The sequence below is a fragment of the Sebastes umbrosus genome, unplaced genomic scaffold (assembly GCF_015220745.1).
Source record: "Sebastes umbrosus isolate fSebUmb1 unplaced genomic scaffold, fSebUmb1.pri scaffold_155_arrow_ctg1, whole genome shotgun sequence".
In the NCBI taxonomy this organism is placed as follows: Eukaryota; Metazoa; Chordata; class Actinopteri; order Perciformes; family Sebastidae; genus Sebastes; species Sebastes umbrosus.
The window spans coordinates 20,001-42,115 of record NW_023618474.1 but is presented as its reverse complement, the minus strand read 5'-3'; the positions used below and the strand labels follow the sequence as shown (position 1 = coordinate 42,115).

Here is a 22,115-nt window from a genome sequence, read left to right as displayed (position 1 = left end):
CATTACCTCTACATTACCTCTACATTACCTCTACATTACCTCTACATTACAGCTACATTACCTCTACATTACAGCTACATTACAGCTACATTACCTCTACATTACAGCTACATTACCTCTACATTACCTCTACATTACCTCTACATTACCTCTACATTACAGCTACATTACAGCTACATTACCTCTACATTACAGCTACATTACCTCTACATTACAGCTACATTACCTCTACATTACCTCTACATTACCGCTACATTACCTCTACATTACCTCTACATTACAGCTACATTACCTCTACATTACCTCTACATTACCTCTACATTACCTCTACATTACAGCTACATTACCTCTACATTACAGCTACATTACCTCTACATTACAGCTACATTACCTCTACAGTTACAGCTACATTACCTCTACGTTACAGCTACATTACCTCTACATTACAGCTACATTACCTCTACATTACAGCTACATTACCTCTACATTACAGCTACATTACCTCTACATTACAGCTACATTACCTCTACATTACAGCTACATTACAGCTACATTACCTCTACATTACAGCTACATTACCTCTACATTACAGCTACATTACCTCTACATTACAGCTACATTACCTCTACATTACAGCTACATTACCTCTACATTACAGCTACATTACCTCTACATTACCTCTACATTACAGCTACATTACCTCTACATTACAGCTACATTACCTCTACATTACAGCTACATTACCTCTACGTTACAGCTACATTACCTCTACATTACAGCTACATTACAGCTACATTACCTCTACATTACAGCTACATTACCTCTACATTACAGCTACATTACCTCTACATTACCTCTACATTACCTCTACATTACCTCTACATTACCTCTACATTACAGCTACATTACCTCTACATTACCTCTACATTACAGCTACATTACCTCTACATTACCTCTACATTACCTCTACATTACCTCTACATTACCTCTACATTACCTCTACATTACAGCTACATTACCTCTACATTACAGCTACATTACCTCTACATTACAGCTACATTACCTCTACATTACAGCTACATTACCTCTACAGTTACAGCTACATTACCTCTACATTACAGCTACATTACCTCTACATTACAGCTACATTACCTCTACATTACAGCTACATTACCTCTACATTACAGCTACATTACCTCTACGTTACAGCTACATTACCTCTACATTACAGCTACATTACCTCTACATTACAGCTACATTACCTCTACGTTACAGCTACATTACCTCTACATTACAGCTACATTACCTCTACATTACAGCTACATTACCTCTACATTACAGCTACATTACCTCTACATTACAGCTACATTACCTCTACATTACAGCTACATTACCTCTACGTTACAGCTACATTACCTCTACATTACAGCTACATTACAGCTACATTACCTCTACATTACAGCTACATTACCTCTACATTACAGCTACATTACCTCTACATTACAGCTACATTACCTCTACATTACAGCTACATTACCTCTACGTTACAGCTACATTACCTCTACATTACAGCTACATTACAGCTACATTACCTCTACATTACAGCTACATTACCTCTTTAAGAGTTAGGGTTAGACAGGTAAACCACTTCATTCCCTCCTGAGAGAAGGTAAACAATACATTACCTCTACATTACCTCTACATTACCTCTACATTACAGCTACATTACCTCTACATTACAGCTACATTACAGCTACATTACCTCTACATTACAGCTACATTACAGCTACATTACAGCTACATTACCTCTACATTACCTCTACATTACAGCTACATTACAGCTACATTACCTCTACATTACCTCTACATTACCTCTACATTACCTCTACATTACAGCTACATTACCTCTACATTACCTCTACATTACAGCTACATTACAGCTACATTACCTCTACATTACAGCTACATTACCTCTACATTACCTCTACATTACCTCTACATTACAGCTACATTACAGCTACATTACCTCTACATTACCTCTACATTACAGCTACATTACAGCTACATTACCTCTACATTACCTCTACATTACCTCTACATTACAGCTACATTACCTCTACATTACCTCTACATTACAGCTACATTACAGCTACATTACCTCTACATTACCTCTACATTACCTCTACATTACCTCCTGAGAGAAGGTAAACAGCTCCATTCCCTCTTTAAGGGTTAGAAGGTAAACAGCTGCATGTTGGTGCTGTGGGTCTTTAATGTGTTCATCAGCAGCTGTAGTTAGAAACACATTCCTCCAGCAGCTACTGAACATTACTGTGAAACCACTGCTCCAGCTAACGGAGCTAGCCAGTACCATGGTACCATGGTACCAGTACCCTGACCAGGTACCAGTACCCTGACCAGGTACTGGTACCATGGTCTGGTACCATGGTCTGGTACCATGGTACCATGGTACCAGTAAGAACATGTGTACCATGGTCTGGTACCATGGTACACATGGTACCAGACCATGGTACCATCTTCTGGTACCATGGTCTGGTACCATGGTACCATGGTACCAGTAAGAACATGTGTACCATGGTCTGGTACCATGGTACACATGGTACCAGTAAGAACATGTGTACTAGTCCATGGTACCATGGTACCATGGACTAGTACACATGTCCTTCTTCATACTGACGTGGTTGTTTGAGCCAGTGGAACCTGGTTTATTCTGCTGTTGATATCTCTGGTAACAGTTTATATATATATATATATATTAAATTACACTGCTGACAGAAACTAAGAAACTAACTCCATGGAGCTGCAGTAGAGAGCTGCAGTAGAGAGCTGCAGTAGAGAGCTACAGTAGAGAGCTACAGTAGAGAGCTGCAGTAGAGAGCTGCAGTAGAGAGCTGCAGTAGAGAGCTGCAGTAGAGAGCTACAGTAGAGAGCTGCAGTAGAGAGCTGCAGTAGAGAGCTGCAGTAGAGAGCTACAGTAGAGAGCTGCAGTAGAGAGCTGCAGTAGAGAGCTGCAGTAGATAGCTGCAGTAGAGAGCTGCAGTAGAGAGCTGCAGTAGAGAGCTACAGTAGAGAGCTGCAGTAGAGAGCTGCAGTAAAGAGCTACAGTAGAGAGCTGCAGTAGAGAGCTACAGTAGAGAGCTGCAGTAGAGAGCTACAGTAGAGAGCTGCAGTAGAGAGCTGCAGTAGAGAGCTGCAGTAGAGAGCTACAGTAGATAGCTGCAGTAGAGAGCTGCAGTAGAGAGCTACAGTAGAGAGCTGCAGTAGAGAGCTGCAGTAGATAGCTACAGTAGAGAGCTACAGTAGATAGCTGCAGTAGAGAGCTACAGTAGAGAGCTGCAGTAGAGAGCTGCAGTAGAGAGCTGCAGTAAAGAGCTGCAGTAGAGAGCTACAGTAGAGAGCTACAGTAAAGAGCTGCAGTAGAGAGCTGCAGTAGAGAGCTACAGTAGATAGCTGCAGTAGAGAGCTGCAGTAGAGAGCTACAGTAGAGAGCTACAGTAGAGAGCTGCAGTAGAGAGCTGCAGTAGAGAGCTGCAGTAAAGAGCTGCAGTAGAGAGCTACAGTAGAGAGCTACAGTAAAGAGCTGCAGTAGAGAGCTGCAGTAGAGAGCTACAGTAGATAGCTGCAGTAGAGAGCTGCAGTAGAGAGCTACAGTAGAGAGCTACAGTAAAGAGCTGCAGTAGAGAGCTACAGTAGAGAGCTACAGTAAAGAGCTGCAGTAGAGAGCTGCAGTAGAGAGCTGCTGAGAGACTGCAGCCTGCTGGCAGCTCTACACTTCTCTGGTAACGTTAGTCTGGTGACAGGTCAGGTCTAACTCTGAGTGGTTATATTATGGGATGTGCTGCTGTGTTAGCTGTTGTCATGGTGAATGTTCTGAGTGGGTATATTATGGGATGTGCTGCTGTGTTAGCTGTTGTCATGGTGATTGTGGTGAGTGGTTATATTATGGGATGTGCTGCTGTGTTTCCAGGTTGCTACGCTGACTTCCTGGCCGAGGACTTTGACGTGAAGACGTACACAGCTCAGGCTATTCACCATGCTGTCATCGCTGAGCAGCTGGGCAAGCTGGCACAGGGCATCAGTCAGCTGGACAAGGAGCTGCACAGCCAGGTACCATGGCAACGCTACACTACGCTACATTACACTACACTATACTATACTACACTTTACTACACTACACTATAGTATACTACACTACACTATAGTACACTATACTACACTATACTATACTACACTATACTACACTATACTATACTACACTATACTACACTATACTATACTACACTATACTATACTACACTATACTATACTACACTTTACTACACTATAGTATACTATACTACACTATACTACACTACACTATACTATACTACACTTTACTACACTACACTATAGTATACTATACTACACTATACTACACTATACTACACTACACTATAGTACACTATACTATACTACACTATACTATACTACACTATACTATAGTATACTATACTACACTACACTACTACACTACACTATAGTACACTACTATACTACACTATACTATACTACACTATACTATACTACACTATACTACACTATACTATACTACACTATACTATACTACACTATAGTATACTATACTACACTATACTATACTACACTATACTACACTACACTATACTATACTACACTTTACTACACTACACTATAGTATACTATACTACACTATACTATACTACACTATACTACACTACACTATAGTACACTACTATACTACACTATACTATACTACACTATACTATACTACACTATACTACACTACACTATAGTACACTACTATACTACACTATACTATACTACACTATACTACACTATACTATACTACACTATACTATACTACACTATACTATACTACACTATACTACACTACACTATACTACACTATACTATAGTACACTACTATACTACACTATACTATACTATACTATACTACACTATACTACACTATACTATACTACACTATACTATACTATACTACACTATACTATACTACACTATACTACACTACACTATAGTACACTACTATACTACACTATACTACACTATACTATACTACACTATACTATACTACACTATACTACACTACACTATAGTACACTACTATACTACACTATACTATACTACACTATACTATACTACACTATACTGCACACAGGGCATCAGTCAGCTGGACAAGGAGCTGCACAGCCAGGTACCATGGAAACGCCACACACAATGACCACTCTCTTCATCACCAACAACACTGTAGCCCAGATGTTTAGCCCAGATGTTTAGCCCAGATGTTTAGCCCAGATGTTTAGCCCACATGTTTAGACCACATGTTCAGCCCAGATGTTTAGCCCACATGTTCAGCCCAGATGTTTAGCACTAACCCACTCAGTGTTAGTATGATTTGTCCTATTGAATGTAGTTAATACTTTAATTACTGCCTGAAGTGTGTTGTGTGTTTTTAGATTGATGTCTGTCTGTAGGACAGGAAGCTGCTTAAAGCCGCGTCCCTCAGTGGGAACCTCATCCATTCATGTTCTACTGCTTCCTTCCAGGTTGTGGCCAGACATGAGGACTTGCTGTCTCAGGCCACTGGGATCGAGTCCCTGGAAGGTAAAGAGACACCATGATAACGTTCACCCTGGGCTTCAGAACGCTCCTGACTGACGTTGGTTCAGTTCATTTCAGTACCTGAACGTCCCTCTGTAGAGACAGAGTCTGGTTTGTCTGTTCTGGGCTACTGTAGAAACATGGAGGACTCATGGAGAGAGGACCTGCTCTCTATAAAGATATAAACGACTCATTCTAATCTAACAGAAACACAACCATTCTTATTATCAGCTGATTATACACTGGATGTTTAATAATGACCTGTCTGTTCAATGATTGCAGTTCTTGTGTTTGACCAGCAGAGAGGGCTAGCATGTTTCAGATGTTCTGCTGAGACAGGAGCTGGGTCAGATCTTACTGATGGAACATGTTGTTGTTGTTGTTTTCAGGAGTTCTTCAGATGATGCAGACGAGGATCAGCGCTCTGCAGGCAGCTGTTGACAGGTACATCTGTCCTCCTCTGGCTGCATGTGATGTCATCATTTACCCAGATAGGACGGACTTCATCCACCTGTTAATAACCCCCGTCTCTACTCTGACTTCACACACCTGTTAATAACCCCTGTCTCTACTCTGACATCACACACCTGTTAATAACCACCGTCTCTACTCTGACTTCACACACCTGTTAATAACTACCGTCTCTACTCTGACATCACACACCTGTTAATAACCACCGTCTCTACTCTGACTTCATCCACCTGTTAATAACCACCGTCTCTACTCTGACTTCATCCACCTGTTAATAACCACCGTCTCTACTCTGACTTCATCCACCTGTTAATAACCACCGTCTCTACTCTGACTTCATCCACCTGTTAATAACCCCCGTCTCTACTCTGACTTCACACACCTGTTAATAACCCCTGTCTCTACTCTGACATCACACACCTGTTAAAAACTACCGTCTCTACTCTGACTTCACACACCTGTTAATAACCACCGTCTCTACTCTGACTTCACACACCTGTTAATAACTACCGTCTCTACTCTGACATCACACACCTGTTAATAACCACCGTCTCTACTCTGACATCACACACCTGTTAATAACTACCGTCTCTACTCTGACATCACACACCTGTTAATAACTACCGTCTCTACTCTGACTTCACACACCTGTTAATAACCACCGTCTCTACTCTGACATCACACACCTGTTAATAACTACCGTCTCTACTCTGACTTCACACACCTGTTAATAACCACCGTCTCTACTCTGACATCACACACCTGTTAATAACCACCGTCTCTACTCTGACTTCAACCACCTGTTAATAACCCCCGTCTCTACTCTGACTTCACACACCTGTTAATAACCCCTGTCTCTACTCTGACATCACACACCTGTTAATAACCACCGTCTCTACTCTGACTTCACACACCTGTTAATAACACCGTCTCTACTCTGACTTCATCCACCTGTTAATAACACCGTCTCTACTCTGACTTCACACACCTGTTAATAACACCGTCTCTACTCTGACTTCACACACCTGTTAATAACACCGTCTCTACTCTGACTTCATCCACCTGTTAATAACACCGTCTCTACTCTGACTTCACACACCTGTTAATAACCACCGTCTCTACTCTGACTTCACACACCTGTTAATAACCACCGTCTCTACTCTGACTTCACACACCTGTTAATAACACCGTCTCTACTCTGACTTCATCCACCTGTTAATAACACCGTCTCTACTCTGACTTCACACACCTGTTAATAACCACCGTCTCTACTCTGACTTCACACACCTGTTAATAACACCGTCTCTACTCTGACTTCACACACCTGTTAATAACACCGTCTCTACTCTGAACTGGGCCTTAGAATCACATGATCCTTTATTTGATCAGAGTCCATAAAGCTCCTGAAACCTTGGTTTCAATATCATCACATATTTATGACTTCACATGAGCAACAATACAACTAGTAAGTTTGAATACATTATTTTATATTACCAGAGAAACAAAAGCTCTCAACACATTTAGATTCAAAGTTAAGGTGCATGACGACTCAGCCCTGCCTAGTTACTGAACGGGACGGCTACGGCTCAGGAGGTAGAGCGGGTCGTCCACTCATCAGAAAGTCGATGGTTAAAGGTCTATATGATGATGATGATGTTATATAATGAAGTCATGTACTCTTCATCTCTTCAGGATAAGGACCAAGATCGTCGACCCGTACAACAAGATCGTGGCCAGGATCACCCAGCTGGCCCGACTGCAGGTAACTCTCCACCACACCTTCCATGATGAAGATGGTGATGGTGATGATGATGATGATGATGATCGTGATGATGATGATGGTGATGATGATGATGATGGTGATGATGATGATGTTGATGATAGTGATGATGGGTTATATTAACAGAAGAAACCGTTCTACTGAAGAACATGATTTTACGTTTGATTCCAAGTGTTTCTAAACCCACGGAGGAATCACCAGTGAGTAGGAGAGAGGTTCAGCGTTCGCTCATGTGTAGGCAAGAGAGATTTGTTGTGTGCCTCCAAGCTCCTGAGCGTGCACGACCAAGCAACACGTGCACGTGCCGCTCGGTATGAGCGCCGGGTTGCACGTCTCCTGTTGGTGCAGCTGAGGGAAATCATGACTGAATATTGATGAAACAGTGGCTGTAGAAAGGTCAGTGTGATCGGGAGGTCTCTCTCCAGGGCTGATGGCTGAGGGCTGAGGGCTGATGGCTGATGGCTGATGGCTGATGGCCGATGGCTCTGTGTATGTCTTGCCTTCAGTAGGAGACTCAAACATCAGGTGATCAGTCTCTGGGGAGTCCGAGGCCTCTCTGTCTGCCTCAGATAATCAACGTGGACACGTGTGGAGATATGGTTGACATGGTTCTGTTCCCTCTCTGAGCGTCCGCTGCATCACGCAGTTAAAGCTCAAGTAGGCCAGATTGGACCGGTGTCCTCTGGTGTCCTCCGGTGTCCTCCGGTGCTCCTAACGGCCTCTTTAAGACTTAGTGTTGTGTTCCATCTCCCTCCTCCTGAGTGACCTCCTGAGTGACCTCCTGAGTGACCTCCTGAGTGACCTCCTGTGGAAGCTGCTTCATGAGAGATCCTTCTCTACGTTCCTCTCTCTTAGTTCAGTGTGATGATTTCCTCCCAGCTCATACTGACTGTACTCGTACATACTGTAGTTAAAGAGCAGGAATAGCTCCATGGTTACTGATGAGTTGGCATAGCAACCATAAAGTGTAAGATTGAGCTTCGCCTGGCTTTGAAAGCAGCGCTGCTGACCAAGATGTGCAATTATATAAGAACAGTTGGTGTTATTCAACAGATGGATAGGACTTTACATTCTACTTTATTATTACAACTTCCCTCAGACTGTTAACCCCTTCATCAGACTGTTTAACCCCTTCAGCAGGCTGTTTAACCCTTCATCAGACTGTTAACCCCTTCATTAGACTGTTTAACCCCTTCATCAGACTGTTAACCCCTTCATCAGACTGTTAACCCCTTCATTAGACTGTTAACCCCTTCATCAGACTGTTAACCCCTTCATCAGACTGTTAACCCCTTCATCAGACTGTTAACCCCTTCATTAGACTGTTTAACCCCTTCATCAGACTGTTAACCCCTTCATTAGACTGTTTAACCCCTTCAGCAGGCTGTTTAACCCCTTCGTCAGACTGTTAACCCCTTCATTAGACTGTTAACCCCCCTTCAGACTGTTTAACCCCTTCAGCAGGCTGTTTAACCCCTTCATCAGACTGTTTAACCCCTTCATCAGACTGTTAACCCCTTCATTAGACTGTTAACCCCCCTTCAGACTGTTTAACCCCTTCATCAGACTGTTTAACCCCTTCAACAGACTGTTTAAACTCTTCATCAGGTTGTTAAACCTGTACTATCATTCAGGTGTTGTGGATCAGAAGCCAGGATTTCTATATTGTATTTAAGTTTTATTTATTTTATTTTGCTCTTAAAAAGATTTAAAGATTCAGTGGACAGTCTGTTGGGAGAAAGAGGATCTTTGAGTTAGTTATAATAATACATAGATTGTTTCTTGTATATATGGAACATATTTGGAAAACATTAAACTGTTTTATTAACTGACGAAGTTAAAGGAGCTGATGTGGAGCAGAGACGTGAACTGGTTGTGATTCCCTGAAGTGTTTTTGGAGGAGTCAGAGAGGAGACCTGAACTGAGTGAGTGAACTGAGTGAGTGAAGTGAGTGAGTGAACTGAGTGAGTGAAGTGCTGCTCCCAGATCAGCCTCAGGTCTATCTCATGATGATGTCTTTATAATCTCACCCTCTCACCATCGTGCCTCTCGTCCTCTCGTCCTCTCGCCCTCTCACCTCTCGTCCTCTCGCCCTCTCACCTCTCGTCCTCTCGTCCTCTCGTCCTCTCATCCTCTCACCTCTCGTCCTCTCGTCCTGCTCCAGGTGGCCTGTGACCTGCTGCGGAGGATCATTCGCATCCTGTACCTGAGCAAGAGGCTCCAGGGTCAGCTCCAGGGAGGCAGCCGGGAGATCACCAAGGCTGCTCAGAGCCTCAACGAACTCGGTAAGGACGTAGACATGTTATTGATTATCTATATTCCTATATTTGTCCTAACACTGTCGTAGTATACTGTATTCCAAATCACTGACAGCTTTCCGTTATACGTTGAAGCTGACATTGGGAATGAGTGAGGTCTTGTTTTTAGTAGAGGTGGACACAAGGCCAGATGTTTAGCAGTAGAACCTGTATGTGGAGAGGTGGTAGGCTTCACTAGTGGTAGGCTTCACTAGAGCCTCTAGTGTGGCTGTTTGTGCTCTGTAGGACCACAGGAAGAGGAGATTATACAGCAGCTCCAGTGATGACGGGGCCGTTGACCTTTCAGTCAGAGCAGCTGTAGTGTGCACGCCACGCTGCTGTGGGTCGGCTCCACAGATTAAACACTATCAGGAACTTCAGCAAGACCTGAAACTAAACATAGAAAAGGATCAGTCCAACAGTTCAGAACAGGTTTGTGTTTAACTCTGTCAGACTCAGACGTGCTTTTATATGAGTTTACCTTCAGAATGTAGAACTCAACTCCACTGAGTTTAACCGTCAACGTGTTCAAACAACTCTGCAGCCAAAGCAGCTTTTAGCTTCAGGAAGCTATCAGTTCTATCAGTGAACTGGTCCTCTACCAGTGAACTGGTCCTCTAGCAGTGAACTGGTCCTCTATCAGTGAGCTGGTCCTCTACCAGTGAACTGGTCCTCTACCAGTGAACTGGTCCTCTAGCAGTGAACTGGTCCTCTATCAGTGAGCTGGTCCTCTACCAGTGAACTGGTCCTCTACCAGTGAACTGGTCCTCTATCAGTGAACTGGTCCTCTACCAGTGAACTGGTCCTCTACCAGTGAACTGGTCCTCTATCAGTGAACTGGTCCTCTACCAGTGAACTGGTCCTCTATCAGTGAACTGGTCCTCTACCAGTGAACTGGTCCTCTACCAGTGAACTGGTCCTCTACCAGTGAACTGGTCCTCTACCAGTGAACTGGTCCTCTAGCAGTGAACTGGTCCTCTACCAGTGAACTGGTCCTCTAGCAGTGAACTGGTCCTCTAGCAGTGAACTGGTCCTCTAGCAGTCTACAGTTACAATGAAAGGGTTTAGAGTGTTTCATGTAGTGTTAGGGCTGCAGGCCCAGAAGTTTGTGCTTCTAAATTTCACCTTAAATCCCCGTTGTATTGAAACTACGGATGCACCGATACCACTTTATATCAGACCGAGTACAAGTACTTACATTTGGATACTCTCCGATACGAGTACCGATACGAGTACCGATACGAGTACCGATACGAGTACCGATACGAGTACCGATACGAGTCCCGATACGAGTCCTTCTCTAAGCCTACAGACCCTCGTTAACAGCCAGCTGGAGGGTGTGAGCGACACACAGCAGGCTGGGGAGTCCCGCATACGAGGCGGTGCGCTGCCACCGGCTCTAGGTCGGCTTGGAAAGGCTCGGGGAGAAGCTGCTGGTGTCCTCCATATCAGTCCTCTGTTATGTCACCAACGGGCTTTAATGATGCTAGTTCATCATTTCCATCTCTTCTCTCCGTCTTCTGCACTTCATTGTATTGACATATCGTTCTTTCTTTTCGTTATTCGTCTGTTCTGTACTCTCCTCTGGAATCAGTTGACATCCTTTAATGGAAGACTGTTTTGATATTTGAGGTGATTTAAAAGCCCTCCTGTGAAAGCGGATTAGAAATAGATAACATGAAGGTCTTTGCTCATCTTTTAATGCTCCAGTGTGAAGAGGGTTGCTGCTCACAGCTTTACTAGCTTACCATCATTAAGGTTTCACCGTGCACACCATTGCACACTAAATGTTCAGAACACAGTGGAGAGGCACTGGAGCACAGCGTGCACGGACCCATGTGTTAACGTTTTACTGCGAGGTCAGTGCATCACAGCTCATTAGATCACTTTAAACTAACTCATAAAGGAATGTAGTCACTTACCTAAAGCACTGAATGAGGAACAGTTCACCTCACAAGGAAAGAGCAGGCACTCTCTCACACACCAGCTACAGCTCTCAGGAGTTTAACTCACACTGAGGATGAATCATTACATAATGAAATAGAGGCAATCCACTTCCTCCAGCTCCAACAGAACCAGCAGCACATCACCTGCACTCATAGTGTGTTCCTCCAGCTCCAACAGGAACCAGCAGCACATCACCTGCACTCATAGTGTGTTCCTCCAGCTCCAACAGAACCAGCAGCACATCACCTGCACTCATAGTGTGTTCCTCCAGCTCCAACAGGAACCAGCAGCACATCACCTGCACTCATAGTGTGTTCCTCCAGCTCCAACAGAACCAGCAGCACATCACCTGCACTCATAGTGTGTTCCTCCAGCTCCAACAGAACCAGCAGCACATCACCTGCACTCATAGTGTGTTCCTCCAGCTCCAACAGGAACCAGCAGCACATCACCTGCACTCATAGTGTGTTCCTCCAGCTCCAACAGACACCAGCAGCACATCACCTGCACTCATAGTGTGGAGTTAGCATGTTCTCCCTGTGTTGTTCAGAGGGGCTCAATTAGGTGAACTTGTGGGCCGAGACGATGAGCTGGGGTCAGTGTGTGAACGTTGTGAATCAGTGTGTGTACGTTGTGAATCAGTGTGTGTACGTTGTCTCAAGCATCCTGTTCAGAGGAGGTAATGAACCTGAGGTGTGTGATGAGCTCACAGCAGGGAACCATTTCAACCTCTCTTCTATCAGCTGTTCATCGTAGACTTTGGTTCATTCTCCTGATCAGAGTTGTAGTTGTCTAACGGTGGCTGGATGTGACCTTCAGCTGTCAGCAGACCAACAGGGAATGTCAACGCCACCAGTTATCTATCTGCTATACTACCAGCCTCAGTTATCTCCCATCATACACCCTCAGCTATCACAGTGTGGGTTCAGGAGGATGAAGTGTTTTCAGCACACACGCACACACACACACACACACACACACACACACACACACACACAGAGCTTTTAAATGGGGTCAGTGTCCTCAGCAACCTCTTAAAGGTGATAGTGTCTCTGCTTCTGGTGCCAGTCGCTGGTTGTCCAACAATTCCAACAATTTCTGGAGTGGGCTCCGCCGCTCCGCTGCTCCGCCGCTTCGCTGCTTTGTGTTTAAAGGTCCCATATCAGCTCATTTTCAGGTTCATACTTGTATTTAGTGTTTCTACTAGAACATGTTTACATGCTGTAATGTTTAAAAAAAACCTTTATTTTCCTCATCCTGTCAGTCTGAATATACCTGTATTCACCCTCTGTCTGAATATACCTGTATTCACCCTCTGTCTGAATATACCTGTATTCACCCTCTGTCTGAATATACCAGTATTCACCCTCTGTCTGAATATACCTGTATTCACCCTCTGTCTGAATATACCTGTATTCACCCTCTGTGTCTGAATATACCTGTATTCACCCTCTGTCTGAATATACCTGTATTCACCCTCTGTCTGAATATACCTGTATTCACCCTCTGTCTGAATATACCTGTATTCACCCTCTGTCTGAATATACCTGTATTCACCCTCTGTGTCTGAATATACCTGTATTCACCCTCTGTCTGAATATACCTGTATTCACCCTCTGTCTGAATATACCTGTATTCACCCTCAGTCTGAATATACCTGTATTCACCCTCTGTCTGAATATACCTGTATTCACCCTCAGTCTGAATATACCTGTATTCACCCTCTGTCTGAATATACCTGTATTCACCCTCTGTCTGAATATACCTGTATTCACCCTCCGTCTGAATATACCTGTATTCACCCTCTGTCTGAATATACCTGTATTCACCCTCTGTCTGAATATACCTGTATTCACCCTCTGTCTGAATATACCTGTATTCACCCTCTGTGTCTGAATATACCTGTATTCACCCTCTGTCTGAATATACCTGTATTCACCCTCTGGGTCTGAATATACCTGTATTCACCTTCTGTCTGAATATACCTGTATTCACCCTCTGTCTGAATATACCTGTATTCACCCTCTGGGTCTGAATATACCTGTATTCACCCTCTGTCTGAATATACCTGTATTCACCCTCTGGGTCTGAATATACCTGTATTCACCCTCTGTCTGAATATACCTGTATTCACCCTCTGGGTCTGAATATACCTGTATTCACCCTCTGTCTGAATATACCTGTATTCACCCTCTGTCTGAATATACCTGTATTCACCCTCTGTCTGAATATACCTGTATTCACCCTCTGGGTCTGAATATACCTGTATTCACCCTCTGGGTCTGAATATACCTGTATTCACCCTCTGTCTGAATATACCTGTATTCACCCTCTGTCTGAATATACCTGTATTCACCCTCTGTCTGAATATACCTGTATTCACCCTCTGTCTGAATATACCTGTATTCACCCTCTGGGTCTGAATATACCTGTATTCACCCTCTGGGTCTGAATATACCTGTATTCACCCTTTGTCTGAATATACCTGTATTCACCCTATGTCTGAATATACCTGTATTCACCCTCTGTCTGAATATACCTGTATTCACCTGTCTGTCTGAAACGCTCTGTTTTAGTGCATTGCAACAGAATTGCGTTGCTAGGCAACAGTTTGGGTCCATGTTTACTTCCTGTCAGCTGATGGGATTCACATCCACTGCAACAGGAAATAAACTGGGACACATTTAGAATGTTTATGTTTAAAACTGTGTAACGGTCTAAATATTGTAGATTTGTGACATCACAAATGGACAGAAATCCTAACGGCTTGTTTCAAACGCACAGTTTCTGAATACGGGCTGTGTGTATTTCTCTGTGGATTAAGCGTTTCGATACTTTAACAGTATTTATTTATATATCACTTAAACCTGCTTTATAATATAAAAGCCATGAAATGTCACTTTTTACAATCTGGGACCTTTAATGGTTCACGTCAGTGGGGTTTAAAGAGGCTCGTCTGAAAGATGTTTTAATTTCAGTGCTATTTCTTTTCCCCGGGGCTTACCACTATTAGAACATCTTTATTAAAATGCATAATATGGGGGCGCTGCAGTAGCTCACCTAGTAGAGCGGGCGTCCCAGGTACCAAGGCTTAGTCCTTACCGCAGCGGCCCCAGCTTCGAATCTGACCTTCGGCCCTTTGCTGCATGTCATCCCCTCTCTCTCCCCCTTACAAATAAACTATCTCTGTCTCTGTCAAAATAAATAAAGGAATAAAAGCCCCCCAAAAAAAAATGCATAATATGGACACTCTATAACTGAAATACACAAAATGATGTCCACGCACTTTAGGTCTGGGACGGAGAGGAACGTTGGTGTAGACACCAGACAGTAGTCTGAACTATAGATTTAAAAGCTCACTACTACATGATGAATCAGAGAGAGGTGACCTCTGAGGAAACTGATCCACTGGTCTGATCTGTTATATCCCTCCGTATATCCTATAGCGTATATCCTATATCATATATCCCTATAGCGTATGTCCTATATCCTATATCCTACAGTATGTCCTATATCCTATATCCTACAGTATATCCTATATCCTATAGCGTATATCCTATATCCTATATCCTATATCCTACAGTATATCCTATATCCTATATCCTATAGCATATATCCTATATCCTATATCCTATAGCGTATATCCTATAGCGTATATCCTATATCCTATATCCTATATCCTACAGTATATCCTATATCCTATATCCTATAGCGTATATCCTATAGCGTATATCCTATATCCTATATCCTATATCCTACAGTATATCCTATAGCGTATATCCTATAGCGTATATCCTATATCCTATATCCTATATCCTACAGTATATCCTATATCCTATATCCTATAGCGTATATCCTATATCCTATAGCGTATATCCTATATCCTACAGTATATCCTATATCCTATAGCGTATATCCTATAGTGTATATCCTATAGCGTATATCTTATATCCTATCGTACATGGAGAAGCCAGAGAGCAGAGGGCTGCTGTCACATATTGTGCGTTTGGTTATTTATTACAAATGGTGACAAACAATATCATACCAATATATCCATACCATTCTATGAGTGTACATTGACATGTTTCTCATCCTATGCTAACCAGAGAACAGAACCAACCGCTGCTTAGATACAGAGTAATGACTGAATCCTCCTTGACTCCATGACTCCACAACATCCCATAATATGTCAGGGATAATGTACAGCGTGCCGGGCATTGATGCTGCACCCCGACGGCTCTCTGTACATTATCCTGCTTATTACACGGCTACTTACTGAGCAAATCAATATTATGACACAAAAACGGTCCTCCAGAGTCCCACATCAGAGCTGCACCCATAGCAACGGTCTGTTATACATAGCAACGGTCTGCTATACATAGCAACGGTCTGTTATACATAGCAATGGTCTTCTATACATAGCAACAGTCTGTTATACATAGCAACAGTCTGCTATACATAGCAACAGTCTGCTATACATAGCAACGGTCTGTTATACATAGCAACAGTCTGCATAGCAACGGTCTGCTATACATAGCAACGGTAACAAATAACAGACCGTAGAACGCTGTGATTGACCAATCAGAATGGAGTATTCAACACAGCCGTGTAATAAATATCAATAAATAACTCTTCATGCCTATGACTCCTATTTTGAGACATGTTTTGCACTGAAGAAAGAATCCAGTGTAAATGTAGTTGAACTCTTCACATCCAGCTGCTGGTAGTCTCACTGTTCACATGAAACTCTTCAGCTTTAGCTGTGTTTCCTCTGATCTCAGAGAACTCCTCTTTTCTGAGGTCATTATTTTAGTATTCATTTAGTGAGCAGCCCAGAGTCCTGTCCTCCGCTGTTAATAACTGTTAATGTGTGTTTAGCGTGTTTAGACTTCATCATAGACTTCATCATAGACTTCATCATAGACTTCATCATAGTCTTCATCATAGTCTGAGTTCTTCCAGGTTTTTCTCCAGATACTTTCCACCTCTCTCTCTTTGCGTAATCAAACTCCATCCATCCCTCCAAAACACCAGTTTTTATAAATGTTTCTGTAGTCTGTTACTCTACCAGACCAGTTCCCTTTGATTCTACATATTTGACATATTTACAGTTGAGTTAATCCCGTCACTCGGCGTCCTGCGAGCACAGACATTTCTGTCTGGCCTCCGTGTCCTCAAACGTGACCTTCTTGTTCCTCCTGGGGTCGATCCAGGAGTTATGAATGACCACATTGTTCGGCGTAGGGTCGGCCTCTACTACAGACACCACCCTCTTCTTCATCTTGCTTTTCAAAACCTTCTGGAACTTCTGGCGAGTGAAGGCGTAGAGGAGCGGGTGGAAGATGGTGGTTCCGTAGGCCATCACCAGGAAGCCCAGGCGGAGGCGAACGGTCAGATCACTGGGCCCGGTGCTGAGGATGATGGTGTTGAGCACAGTGATCGGAGTCCAGCAGAGTAAGAACGTGGAGATGATGAGAAGAGACATCCTGAAGACCCGTTTCTGCCTCTCCCGTCTCTCCCGATGACGTTTTACCGCTCGTCTCAGAGCGATGATGACGGACACGGATGCCCTCATGCCCAGAGTAGCATTCCCCCCCGCCCGGACTCCGGTGCTGCTCTGGGAAGCGTCCGTGGACTCCGCTTGTGTCGCGGTGCTCAGAGAGATGGTGTTTTTGCTTTTCTGCTTCTTCTTCGGCAGGTTGTGCTGAAAGCGCGTTCCGATGCGGATGTTAAGAGCCTGAAGGATCTTGTAGTACGTCACTAGCATTACCACCGCTGTGAAGAAGAAGATGGGGATCTGTGCTAGCAGGTGATAGTACAAACCCAGCTCAGTGTAGTACTCGTTGGTATGAGTGACCACTACAGTCTGGTTCACAAGTTCTGAGCCAGAGCTGATGAAGAAGCCCACTTCCATGAAGGGAACCAGGAAACTGAAGAAGGACAGAGCCCAGATGGATCCCAGCAGAGCCACGGCTCGGCCCATCGTCAGCACGCGGTTCGCCGGCCGCACCGAGATGTCGTAGCGGTCCACGGTGATGGCTAGCACGGTAGAGGCAGTAGCTACGCTCGCGAAGGAGACGCAGGCCTCGTGGAAACAACAGACCATGGCTGTGTCCGCCTCCAGAGGAAGTAACACCACTGCCGCCGTCAGCGGGATGCAGCAGACACACACCTGGAAACAAGACAGGAGGACAGGAGGACAGGAGGACAGGAGAATTTCTGAGGCAAGAAATCAACCATGTAAAAGCAAAGTAATCAGTAGGACTCAGTAGTGTGTCTCAGTATCCAACCGCTCCATGTAATTAGATGTTAGTGGAGGTCAGGACTCACCAACACATCCACCACGTGCAGGTTCATGGTGATGATGTTGGAGACGGAGCTGATGAGGTTCTGTTTCATACAGTAGAGGACCAGCACGGTGATGTTGGAGCTCAAACCCAGAACTATCTCCAACAGCAGGAAGCCCGTCAGAGACACCTACCAAGGAACAGAGGAAGACCTTAGTGGGACATTCAGTGTTGTTTTAGTCAGAATAATACACGGTGATCATAATCACCCATTAATGAGCTGTGAAGCTGCAGCGTCACCTGGAAGCTGATGGGGTAGACAGCTTCGTCTGAGGTCATGTCAAGGTCGTAGGGGTCAGCGGTGTCAAGCACCGTCATGTTGCTCATGGTGGCTGCAGAGATCCGCTCTGGGGATGTGTGCATTATCCTGGTGGGAGGAAGAGGCCTGGAGAGCATCACAAAGGTCCATTCAATACCAAATATTAAAAGCAGATTAAATTCTACCACATCTTCTTTTTATCCACCAGACAAGTGAACCTTTTCCTTTCAGGGAGGAATGTCCTGTAAGCAGGTGATGGGGTTAGGTTAGGGTTAGGGCTAGGTTAGGTTAGGTTAGGTTAGGGTTAGGGCTACTGGTAATATGCCATTCACCTCTCTTGACTCTGCTGCTCCACAATCATTGAGTGGATTCTCTAAGTACTCTGATTGTTGAGCTCCACTTCAAGTCATCACACTCGTACTGTATAAATCATCTGGCAAAGAAGAACTCAGCATGTATCTGAAATATGTTTAACTAGTAAATGATAACTGGAATATGCTTTGACTTGTTGTTGACATCATTATCTCAGTGGGGTTTTAGGTTTCTAGGGTGACTTTTACACAATGCTGAAGGACAATTTAGTAAACGTTGTGTTTGTAGATAAAGTTTGAGTCTGACCGCTGAGGATTTAAAGGAAGACATCACCTGGTATGGAAACATTAAAGGTGCTTTTTACTCATTTTAACTCATGTTGAAACTGCACAGAGGACAAAGGTCACATACAGTACATACACCAAACACGTCTTCACTGTATGAGCAGAAGTGTGGGAACATTATTGATCTTAGTGTGTGCTGTTAAATGTAAGGTCTATGTTGTCAGTGTTGGGGAGCGAGAGCCAAACAGATGATCAGTTTGTGTCGGGGCGTGTTGGTTTTAACACCAGAGACGTTGAGTTATGGCAAAGAGCAAACAAGTCCAGGATGCTTCAAACAAAGTGTGACAGAACCGGGTCAAACAGCATCTGAACCTGAAACTTGACAGGAGGACCAGTTAGAAGAATCTGTGGAGCCAACGAGCCATACGAGAGTCCTGGTTCGCTGGCTGAGCCTGAACACACCAGAGAATACTAGTATATTCTATTCTCTGGACGTTGCTCCTCTAAGGTTTGGACTAGAAAGTGTGAGAGTGATATCGGTCTTAAACTCACCACTCCCTCCCAGCAGCGTCCTCTCCAGCTCAGCAGCAGTCCAAGTGGCCTCTGCTCGTCAAACCATCCCACCACCATCAGTCTTCAGTCCATCCTCCTCATTTACAGCATCCTCTCTGGGAACATGTCAAACTCTGAGGGACAATGAGAAGTCTTCGTGAGCTTTAGCTGTGGGGATCCCGGCTCCACTCAGGCAAAGGGAGAAGTCTGTTTGTGATCCACAGAAAGCAGCAGACGCCCTCCCCTCGTCGGGGGGCATGTGGTCTGCAGCATCAGTGCGGTGCTCTAAGATCAATGCGTTCTTTCATGCATAGCTCTGTCTCATTGTCCGTTGTGCTTGGCCCGCTGCCTCCAGTCTCATCCCCGCTTGAACATGATGCCAGAGCCAGAACAATCCTCCTGTCTCCACTTCTCTCCACTGTTCAGGTATCTGCTAGTCGTCACGATGCGGTCCACAGCTCTTTATGTCAGTGAACGCAGTAGAGATGAGCGAGGAGGTTCAGAGGGACATAAACCCATCAAATGGTTGTGATCCGAGGGGAGGCAGAGCTGAACCAAAGGTCAGAGACCCGGATGGAGGTCATATAGAGTCTTTGTACTCCTCCTTTATCCTCCACAGAATGATGTCATGTCCCATCGTGGTCACCACCTTCCCTCACATCCCATCTCTGACTCTGGAAGAAGAACGGATGGAAGATTTCAGTCCATGAAGTATGAAAGAAATAGATTAGTCACATTAAAATGGGATCTCTTCCTCCTGGTCTGCATGTTGCATCACGTCTCCCACCTACAGTCATTCCAGCTCATTCATCATCCCCTGACAGACAGCGAGCTCTCTCTGTGCTAATTGGACGCCTGTCTCTGTGTTTGCGCTCATGTTCGTGTGTTTAATCCGTTTTTGATGCCTGTTATCTTTGATGCTTCTTGTCATGTGTTGTTCAGTAAATGAGCAGTGAGAACTGTGAGCTGGTTGTCTGCAGACTGTCTGAAATGATATGCTGACTAACTGTCACAACAATGGGCCACACATGGTCTCAGCCTCTCTCTGAGCCAGATCACGACTTCACTGGACGGTCTCGAGATTTAAAATCTGGCTCTCGGCTTTGAGCGTTGAAGGCTGTAGTGATGGTGATGTCACGTACTGAAGACTGGCATTAAAGGTCCATATCACTTATTCTTTAATCAGATAGTTCCTGATTTAGATCAACATTTCACCATTTCTATTCAGGCAGTAAGGTGTTCCTGTAAGACTTCTTCTATTGACAGTATTTATTGTAATATTTGTGATTAAGAGACGATATGTCTGTACTTACACATGTATACTGTATGTGTATTCTTATATGCTACGATGAGCCCCTCGCTCAGTTTAGGAGGTGTATTTTCTAACTTTATAATATGTGTAACCAGTTGTACCATGGCCACGGACGATACTGAATACAACCTCTACTCCATATTCACTTCATATCTTCATTGTTAAACTTAAACTGTCCTCTGCTCAGACTGCTGTCTCTCAGACACACTTCGTACCAGCTCGGCCGTTCTCCAGATGAGCTGTGCTGCTCTTACAACACAGGGATGATAATATAGAGTTGGGTTTTCATTTATTGACTTTTCTGCATCGAGACGATCTTTCAAGAGAAAATCACGATGCATCTAAGAATTGATTTTTCCTCACCTGTAATTGTAAATCAATACTACCTGAGATCAGCTGTTAGGCTGCAGATTCTCTGGCTTTTATTTCAGCAGCATTTATCTGAAGGTTTTGTAGCACAAAGTTTCCATTCACACCGGAGTTTTGGTCGGAGACGATAACGTTTCTCTCTGAGGAGCCCCGTCACTTCACAAGACACGGGAAACCTCTGTTGGTCTGGAGGAGCTGCAGCAGTTATTTCTGCACAAACGTCCACTGAACATTCACTAGATATTCTCAGAGCTAAACTAACTCTTCTGCAGTGTGGAGTGAGCAGCATGCACGTGAGAGGTAGAGAGAGAGAGAGAGAAGGAGCGCGGTGTGTGAGTGAAGGCAGGCAGAGGAGCAGAGGAGCAGAGACTCCGGTCCTGGAGACCAAAGCTACGGTCTCCCCCGCGTCCTCCGACCGCGGCCAACACTGTTTAACAGCTTCACTAGATACAACCAAGAGGTTTTGGTGCTTCACTGGAGTTTGTGTTGGAGTCTGAGTCTGAACAGCGGAGACACACGAGAGA

At 44.1% G+C, this 22,115-nt stretch overlaps 2 protein-coding genes across 4 annotated transcripts in view; one reads left to right on the top strand and one right to left on the bottom strand.

Annotated features, from left to right (window-relative positions):
- Nucleotides 1-22,115, top strand: part of cog5 (component of oligomeric golgi complex 5) — a 54,539-nt gene that overhangs the window by 12,501 nt on the left and 19,923 nt on the right. Inside the window, exons 2-6 of the mRNA XM_037763073.1 lie at nt 3,989-4,128; nt 5,607-5,664; nt 6,051-6,105; nt 7,825-7,894; nt 10,077-10,197. Of these exons, the coding sequence (XP_037619001.1) occupies nt 3,989-4,128; nt 5,607-5,664; nt 6,051-6,105; nt 7,825-7,894; nt 10,077-10,197 (444 nt within the window). The remainder of the gene's footprint in view (nt 1-3,988; nt 4,129-5,606; nt 5,665-6,050; nt 6,106-7,824; nt 7,895-10,076; nt 10,198-22,115) is intronic.
- LOC119484331 (G-protein coupled receptor 22-like) overlaps nt 16,671-22,115 on the bottom strand; it is a 6,221-nt gene continuing 776 nt past the window's right edge. The window contains exons 2-6 of one of the 3 annotated variants that reach the window (XM_037763074.1): nt 19,911-20,584; nt 19,095-19,195; nt 18,744-18,888; nt 18,487-18,633; nt 16,671-18,328 (exon numbers count right to left, since the gene is read on the bottom strand). In XM_037763074.1, coding sequence (XP_037619002.1) covers nt 17,282-18,328; nt 18,487-18,633; nt 18,744-18,888; nt 19,095-19,123 — 1,368 coding nt within the window. In that variant the 5' untranslated portion in view covers nt 19,124-19,195; nt 19,911-20,584 and the 3' untranslated portion in view covers nt 16,671-17,281. The remainder of the gene's footprint in view (nt 18,329-18,486; nt 18,634-18,743; nt 18,889-19,094; nt 19,196-19,910; nt 20,585-22,115) is intronic. The other 2 variants (XM_037763075.1, XM_037763076.1) reach the window with 2 other exon arrangements.